The 8,941-nt window shown below is 38.9% G+C and overlaps 1 protein-coding gene across 1 annotated transcript in view; it reads left to right on the top strand.

The window, feature by feature from the left end:
- Positions 1-8,941, top strand: part of nlk2 (nemo-like kinase, type 2) — a 54,267-nt gene that overhangs the window by 1,774 nt on the left and 43,552 nt on the right. Inside the window, exon 2 of the mRNA XM_048612344.1 lies at positions 1,886-2,015. Within this exon, the coding sequence (XP_048468301.1) occupies positions 1,886-2,015 (130 nt within the window). The remainder of the gene's footprint in view (positions 1-1,885; positions 2,016-8,941) is intronic.

The following is an 8,941-nucleotide window of genomic DNA, read 5'->3' as shown; positions in this document are numbered from 1 at the left end:
CTGCTTTATCAATAACCTTCTCTCCATCGGAAGGTCAGAAGTGAGCATATCTACTGATTGTGTGCAAATGTTCAGCACCATATGAGATGCTTCAGATACTGAAGCAGTCCATGTTCAAATGCAACAAGATCTGGACAGTATCCAGGCTTGGCCTGATAAGTGGCAAGTAACATTCATGTCACACAAATGCCAGTCAGTGATTATGTCCAATAAAAGACAATCTAAACACTGGCCATTGACATTCAATGGTGTTACCATGACTGACTTCCCCACTACCAACATCCTGGGAGCTACCATTGACCAGAAACTCAACTGGGCTTAACAGGTAAGCACAGTGGCAACAAGAACAGATCAGAGACTAGGAATACTGTGATGTGTAATTTACCTCCTGACTATCATCTACAAGGCACAAGTCAGGTGTGTGATAGAATACTCCTCTATTGCCTAGATGGGTGCAGGTCCAACAATACTCCAGCTTGACACCATCCAGGACAAAGCATCCTGCTTGATTGGCACCACATCCAGTCTGTCCATCATTGATGCTCCGTAGTGGAAGTGTGTGCTACCTACAAGATGTACTGCAGAAATTCACCAAAGATCCTTCGACAGCAGCTTCCAAACTCATGACCACTTCCACTTAGAATGACAAGGGCAGTAGATACATGGAAGCACCACGATCTGCAAGTTGCCCTCCAAGCCATTCGCCATCTTGACTTGAAAGTATATCACTGTTCCTTCATTGTCATTGTGTCAAATTGGAATTCCCTCCCTAATGGCGTTGTGGGTCAGCTCGCTACATGTGGACTGCAGTGGTTCAAAAAGGCAGTTCACGCTACCACCTCAAGGGCAACTAGAGATGGCGATAAATTCTGGCCAGTCAGCGGCACCCAGGTCCCAAGAGTGAATAATACATATACCTATACCTATCGCTATACCTTGTTGGTAGTAAGTAATGCTTTGTTCCCTTGTCCATCTTTGAATTTGTACAATCTACATAATTTTGAGTGCTTTTTTTTTTCATTAGATGTTGATTCTAATAGTCTGTCCAGTTCCGTCTCAAACCAATTGAGTGTCTTATCAAGCCATTTCAGAAAGCAGCTATATCAACCACTTTGCATTAGTATGGTGTTTCACATAGCCAGTCTGAGTAATGATGGCAGATTTCCTTTCTTAAATGGCAGTGAATCAATTTGAATTTAAAACAATCTGGAATTCAATTTTGGGGTCAATTGGCAATTTCTAGTAAATGAAACCTGGTCGTTGTCCTGTTAAATGTATTTGTAATGTTTTGATTTTTTCAATGCAAGTAAAACCTTTTAATGATCATATTTTCGTGTCTGATACAGCTAGTTGTTTATTGCAATTATCAGCATTAAAAAAGTGCATTAAAACCTTGGAGCAAATATGGAATAAATAATGGAATTGTCATTATGCAACAGCAGTGACTTTGCTTATGTGGATTATCTGGAATATTTGAAGACAGCCCAAATTACTGCAGCAGATAAATATCACTAGCTCAGCCAAGTTCCATCCAGTGAGCTTTAGTAATTGTTGTGTGCTCTCTTAATACTATTCTGGTCATTGTAGTATGACATATCATTTAGTAAAATGTACTCAGTAGTGCTACCACTTTATTCTTTGAGTTAGTGATCATTGTAAAACTAGTACAAACTCTAAGGACTATATGACACAGTTGGCAGTTTGTACTTATTCTGTCAAATAAGATTCTGAAAATGGGATGAAGGTGATGAAAAAATAACACTTTGGAGGGTTTACATTCATCTCTGCTTGTCAATACAGTGGTGTTAATAACTTTATAGTGTGATTAAGAAAGATGGTTCTGTGCCTTCAAGGTAATTTATAAAATTCATATTTTCCAATGCAGGTCAGTAACGGATCCTAGGGATGGAAAGAGAGTTGCACTCAAAAAGATGCCCAACGTCTTCCAGAATCTAGTTTCCTGCAAGAGGGTCTTCCGTGAGCTGAAGATGCTTTGCTTTTTCAAACATGATAATGTAAGTAAATTTAAAATGTGAAAACAAATGGCGTGGAAAAACAGTTATGAAAACTTATTCCATGCATTGGGTTAATACGTTCAGAAGCACATAAGTAACGAACTTCTTTCGTAGTTCAATCATTCCAAAATGGATATCAAATATGCATTGAATTTAAAAAAGAACTGGGGATATGTTCTTTTATTTTCTACCCTTTTTTAATGAAGATACATTGGCAGTCAACGATGCATGCATTGATTCTTGTTTATAGCTAAATAAACTGTTTCTAATTGCAGCCAGGGAAGTTCTATTAATTCTGTGCATTTCCTTTTGGAATTTTTGTTTTTATTTTAACCCATAGACTAGGTTTTAAACAGCTAAAGGATCATTATAATTTATCTTCAGCTGACAATTCATTTGTTTTTATTGCCGATGTGTCCAGGTTTATCGTGTGGCCATAAATTTAAAAAAACTAAAATGCTAGAAATAGTCAAGACTGGCAGCATTTGTGGAAAGAAACTGTTATCTTGCTGGTCGATGACGTATCAGTGTCGTTAAGTTTGTTTTGTATGGTATTGATGCTTTTAAATTAAATTAATCAAAATTAAACAGTCACTTTTTTGATTCTAGGTACAATGTCTGATTACATGAGATTGCTCTGCATTCAATGAATGAGGATCCCTAACTCCTCATTGAACTTATATGAAAACCATTTTGTCTTCTAGCACCTGTTAACTTTTGTGGTCTGAGAGAAATACAAAAGCGAAGGACTTGTGATTGGATTTTTGTTGAAAGCGAGTGGCAGAAGTCAGTCTTTGAGAACGTTGAAAGTGAAAGTTGTTGAAATCAACCAAAATCAAGTTTGTTGCATTAATGTTCCTTTATTTATTTGCTCTCTGGTTGGAGTTACTAGTGAGGATGCATTTTTACGTTTTCTTGGTTACTCTGGAAAGATAATGGACGTTTCCTTGAGCATTTGTTGGTGATTATGTTTATAGAGGACAGCATATTGGGTGGAATGTCCTAGGAATTTCAGTCAACATCAAAGGAGGAACAGATGTTTGAACCTGGTGTTCCCACAGCATTGCCGCTGTTGCCATTCATTGGTGAAGGTCATAGGGATAAGAGGTGCCATCGATTCGTGAGATGCTGAAATGTAGCTTGTAGATTATGTATAATGCAGCCAGGGGTAATGTATCATAGCCAGTAATAGTGATTCCAGTCATATAAATTCATCTGTCATGGATGTTAACCTTATAAGTATTGTACTTGTGTAGGAAATAGAAACTTACTAAGGGGAGGTTGAGGCAACCATGGCTGATGAGGGAAGTCAGACAGTATAAAAGCAAAAGAAAATGTATACAATGTGGTGAAGATTAGTGGGAAGCCTTTTAAAACCAGCAGAGGACAAGTGAAAAAGCAATAAGGATAGAGAAGATGAAATAGCTGCTAATATAAAAGAAGATTGCAAGAGTTCTGTTAAGATGTATAAAAGGCAAGGGTGCGTGTTGAACTGCTGGAAAATGTGGCTGAAGAAGTAGTAAAGGGAACAAAAATGGTGGAACTGAATAGGTATTTTGCGTCCATTTTCACAGTGGAAAGCAGCAGCATCCTTTAATAACAGACGTTCAAATGAGTCAGGGTAGAAGTGAGTGTAGTGGCCATCACTAAGGAGAAAGTGCTGTGGAAACAGAAATGTCTGAAGGCGCAGAAGTCATTTGGACCAGATGATCTACACCCTAGAGTTTTGAAGGAGATAGCTGAGGAGATCTTAGAGGCACTGGTGATGATCTTTCAGGAATCACTGGAATTGGGGAGTGTTCCAGAGGACTGGAAAATGGCTAATCCACCACCCTTGTATAAGAAGGGAGGGAGAAGACAGGAAACCGTCAGCTGGTTAGCCTGACCTCAGTCGTTGGTAAGATTTTAGAGTTCAGTGTTAAGGATGCGATTACAGAGTACTTGGAAGTGCAAAGTAAAATAAGGCTGAGCCAGCGCAGCTGCTTCACGGTGCGAATGGTCTAATTCAGCTCATATATCTTAACTATTTATGCTCCTGCCTCCATTTGATTTGGCTATCTTTTCCTTTTCACATGCCTACATTCTGATTCCCTTTTGTTATGAGTTTCTCAATTCCGAATTGTTTACTCCCCTTAGGCTTACTGCTACTTCTGTGGTGTCTTAATGTATCCCACCTCCTTTGATCTAATGCAGTTGTTAACCATCATTGATTCACCTTTCCCATCAGGTGTTTGTGCCAAAAAAGAATGTATATCTGTTGTAGACTATAAAGTAGTTCTTTGCATACGGGCTGTTTCCTGTCAACCTTCAAATCTTTGTATTTTCTTAACCCACCATAACCAACTTTCCATTCATAGATTTATATTTTCTCTTGTTTAGCTTTAGACCCTTCAGAATGAATTGATCACATTCAAACCTTAGGTGAAGTTCTATCAAATTATCATCAAACTCACTCAAGGGCTCATTACATAATACTACGTCTGAAGTGGCCCAATCCTTGATTTGTTCTTGAGCATACTTTACAGTGTAAATAATCATAAGTTAAATGCACGTTCAGACCTGATCAGATTTTTACAAAGGTATTGATAATTAAAAATCTACACTCACTTAACTCCAATGTACTCACATTGAAAATTGCACTCTGCTTCCCAAAATTGGGTTCCATACCCTTGGATTGAGGAAAAGCTTCAGCAAGGTTTCATGTTCTTAATTTATGAGAGCTCCTGTGGGCTGAGTTTTCATCTGTTCACTGTTTTTGACAAGAATAGAGAAGCAGTGAAATCAAAATGGCTTAAAATGACTTTACATGATTTTGTTCCTGATATCCATACCTGAAAACAGGCAGGTAAGTTCCAACTGGAAATAAGCATGTGCTTTGTTAATATGAAATCTCGGAATGATGTTTGAAGGACCCTGATGCCATTCCGAGTTCCTTTAGGTAATGCAAGAGCCTGTCAAGTGGAAGACTGTAGCAGGAATTATTGACAGTTTTAAGTTATTTGTGTCATACTGAAAGCATTAATATAAGTTTATTTGATATTTGTAGGGCAACCACCTATTAACTTGATCTGGTCCATTAGTCGCAAGGACTTTAAGCTGGTAAATGGTGGGGAGGACTCAAAAGTTGATTCAGTTCAAAATCCAATAACAGATCAGAATAAAGAAACAGTCATCTCTCATACTTAGGTACGGTGGGTAATGGCAAAACTATAAGAAGTGCATTGATTAGACCAGAAGAGAGTAATAATAAACAGATGACTAAAGCATCAGTGCTAAGGGACAAGGCAGAGTAGAATGTATGGCCCAAATAAAAGTTGAACATACAAATGCATGGAGTATAAAGAATAAATTAACTGAGCTGCAGGTACACATTCAACTAGCTTATGATATAGTAGTCATTACTAAGACATGGCTGCACAATGGTCAAGACTGAGAACAAAATTACTGTATACCAGGTTATAAAACTTACAGGACAGATAGGAAAAATGGCAGAGGATGTGATGTAGCATTACTAGTTAGAAACAAAATGACTTCAATGGTGGCAGAGGATATAATGAGGGGAAAGCATTCAGTGGAGAACATATGAGTGGAACTGAGAAACAGTAAAGGATCTAAAACCTAATGGGTGTTGTGAATAGACACCCGGTAGTAGCTCTGAAGTGCTAGATTGTATACATGCAGAAATTAGGCAGGTTTGTAGCAAAGCCAGAATCGTATCAAAGGGGGATTTTAACTTAGATTAGGAGAGGCAGACAAGAACCTGTTGTGAAGGTAGTGAATTTCTGCAAGTGTGTCCAAGATAGTTTCCTACAGCAGTATATCCTGGATGCAACAAGGGAGCAAGCAGTATTGGATTTAGTAATGGATAATGAGCCAGATTTAATTAGTAACCAAATTGTGCATGGGTGCTTACCAAATAGTGATCATTAATGATCAAGTTCAATGTAGTGTTTGAAAGTGGAATACATTAATTAGCCACTACAGTTTAGGTAATTTAGGTAAGGCTGACTTTTTAATGAGATGAGACAGACTGTTTACAGTAAACTGGAAAATCTGCTAATGGGTAAAACAACAGTGGGAGATGCATGAGGCAACATTTAATCCAAAACACAAACCAGTTTGGACTCGTGTGCAGTGGTATGGTCCCTACTTCTGAGCTAGGAGGCCCAGGTTCAAGATCCATCTGCTCCAGAAGTGTGTAATAACATCTCTGAACATGTTAATTAGAAAATATCTATAGCTTCGAAAAGGAAAAGCTCCACTGCACATTAAAAAAAGACAACTTGAGATGAGGGACAAGATAAAACTAAAAGAAAGGGCTTACAAAAATGCAGAAAACCGCACAGACTCTGTTGAATGGGTAAAATGCAAAGACCAGCAATGGGATACAAAGCAGTTTAAAGAGCTACTGAAGGGGATTTTTGAAAGGAAACTTGCAAGGGATACCAAAATCCATTTAAAAAGTTTCTAGTTACATAGGAGAAAGCGGGTGGTCAGGAGTAATGTTGGCCTACTAAAGACTGAAAGTGGAGGTGTTGTCAATGACTATGGGAAGATGATAGACGTTTTGAATAATTACTTTGTCTCAGTATTTGCTGCAGAAAAGGAGGATACCTTACTGGAAGCCCTGAGGAAATTAATCGTGGACAAAAGACTGAATATAATTAACATACGTAAAACATTAATTCCATTAATTTCCTCTTTATCAATGTTACAAATCCTGGATGCGATGGTTTCTATCAAGGATGTTGAAGGAAGTGGAGAGCACATTTTAGACATCCTAACAATAATCTGAGTTCCCAAGATATCGGAATTGCCCCTCTGCATTGGAAAATTACACCGGTCACTCCACTTTTTAAGACGGGGAATTGCAGACCTGTTAACGTAACATCAATGATGGAGAAATCATTGGCATCTAGCCAAGGATAGGGTAACTGAACAGCTTGAAAGTTTTCAGTTGATCAGGATGAACCAGCATGGATTCATGACTGGTAGATCATGCCTGACAAACATCTTTGAATTTTTTTGAAGGTGTGACTAAGGTAGTGGTCAGGGAATTTGTATGGATTTTGTTTATATGGATTTCCAGAATGCATTTAATAAACTTCCACATAAGTGTATTAATCAAGGTAGAAGCCCATGGAATTGAGGGCAGATGTACTGACATGGCTGGGCAATTTGTTGAGCAGCAGGCAACAAAAAGTAGGGTAGATACTCAAATTGACAGGATGTGACCAGTGGTGTCCTACAGGATCCATGTTAAGGCCTCGGTTATCCTCAATTTAAAAACTTGGATGGTGGCATAGAAAGTCATCACTAAATTTGCTGGTGACACAAAATTAGACGGCATTGTAGATGTAGATGAAAGCATTACGTTGCAAAGCGATATTGGTAGACTAGGTGAAAGCAAGTATGAGGTTATCCATTTTGGACTGAAAAAGATGGTATGAAGGTAAATACAGTGGGTGTCTGAAGAGACATTGGGGTTCAGGTGCGTAGGTCTTTAAAATGCCATCAGGTAGTGTAGGTAATAATCAAGAAAGGTAATGGAATGCTGGCTTTTACATCTAGAGGACTGGAGTACAAGGATTCAGAAGTTATGTTGCAGTTACAGAAGCCTGGTTAGGACCCCCCCCCCCCCCCGAAGTACAGTCAACGGATCTGGGCACCGCACTATAAGAACAATATAATGGGCTTGGAGGAAACACGATGTAGGTTTACATGAATGATACCTGGACTTGGATTAAGTTATAATGGGAGATTGTACAAATTTGTCTTTTTTTTTTCTCTAGAATTTAGAAGGTTGTGGGGTGATCCGATCGAAGACTTCAAGATTCTCAGACCTTTGTGAATAGAGGTTGGGACATCATGTTGAAGTTGTACAGGATGTTGGTGAGGTATCTTCTGGAGTACTGTGCACAGTTCTGGTTGCCCTGTTATAGGAGCAATATTAAACTGGAGAGGGTTCAGAAGAGATTTACCAGGATGTTTCTGGGAATGGAGAGTTTGAGATATAAAAATAGGCTGGAAAGGCTGGGACTTTTTTCACTGAAGCATAGGAGGGGTGACCTTTTATTGAGGCTTATATAATCATGAGGGGAAAAGATAAGGTGGCTGATGTGGGTCTTCTCCCTAGGGTGGGGTGAGTTCAGAATTGGGGGGTCATATTTTGAAGATGAGAGGAAAAAGATTTAAAAAGGACATGAGGGGCAACTTTTTTACACCGTACTTTGTGTGTGGAGTGAACTACCAAACAGAAGGATTTGTTTCCATACTTATGACTCTACGATTCCGTTAACTGGAAAAGACAGAGTAGATAATAAACTATTTCCACTGGGGATTCCAGAACTAGGGGGCCCTATAAAAATTACCACCAAGAGATGTTAGGAAGCATTTCTGCGCAGATTGGTAGATGGCTGGAAATCACTTGTGCAAATGGCAACAGATGTTGGATCAGTTGTTTGTTTTAAATCAGAGAGAAACTGTTATTAGCAAAGTTAAGGGACATGGGCCAAAGGCAGTTGTATGGAATTAAGCCACAGATCAGCTGTGTTGGTGTCAACACACCAGGTTATAGTCCAACAGGTTTATTTGAAATCACAAGCTCTTGGAGTGCTCTTCCTTTGTCAGGTGAAGTCAGGCGAAGCAGTGCTCCGAAAGTTTGTGATTTCAAATAAACCTGTTGGACTATAACCTAGTGTCGTGTGATTTCTGATTTTGTCCATCCCAGTCCAATACTGGGACTTCCACATCATTGAATGGTGGAACAGGACTGAGTGGCCTACTTCTGTTCCCATAATTTCCCATCAACTTCCCCCACCCTTAATTGTTGAGATGCCTTCAGTTCCCCATAAGTATTAAATTAAGACCCGAACATGAACGTGACCTTTATCAGTTTCTTTTCCCATCACAATTGATCTGTTCAA

The sequence above is a fragment of the Rhincodon typus genome, chromosome 26, assembly GCF_021869965.1.
Source record: "Rhincodon typus isolate 14 chromosome 26, sRhiTyp1.1, whole genome shotgun sequence".
NCBI classification, from domain to species: Eukaryota; Metazoa; Chordata; class Chondrichthyes; order Orectolobiformes; family Rhincodontidae; genus Rhincodon; species Rhincodon typus.
Note: the sequence above shows the minus strand (reverse complement) of the source record. Positions and strands in the feature narration are given on the sequence as shown.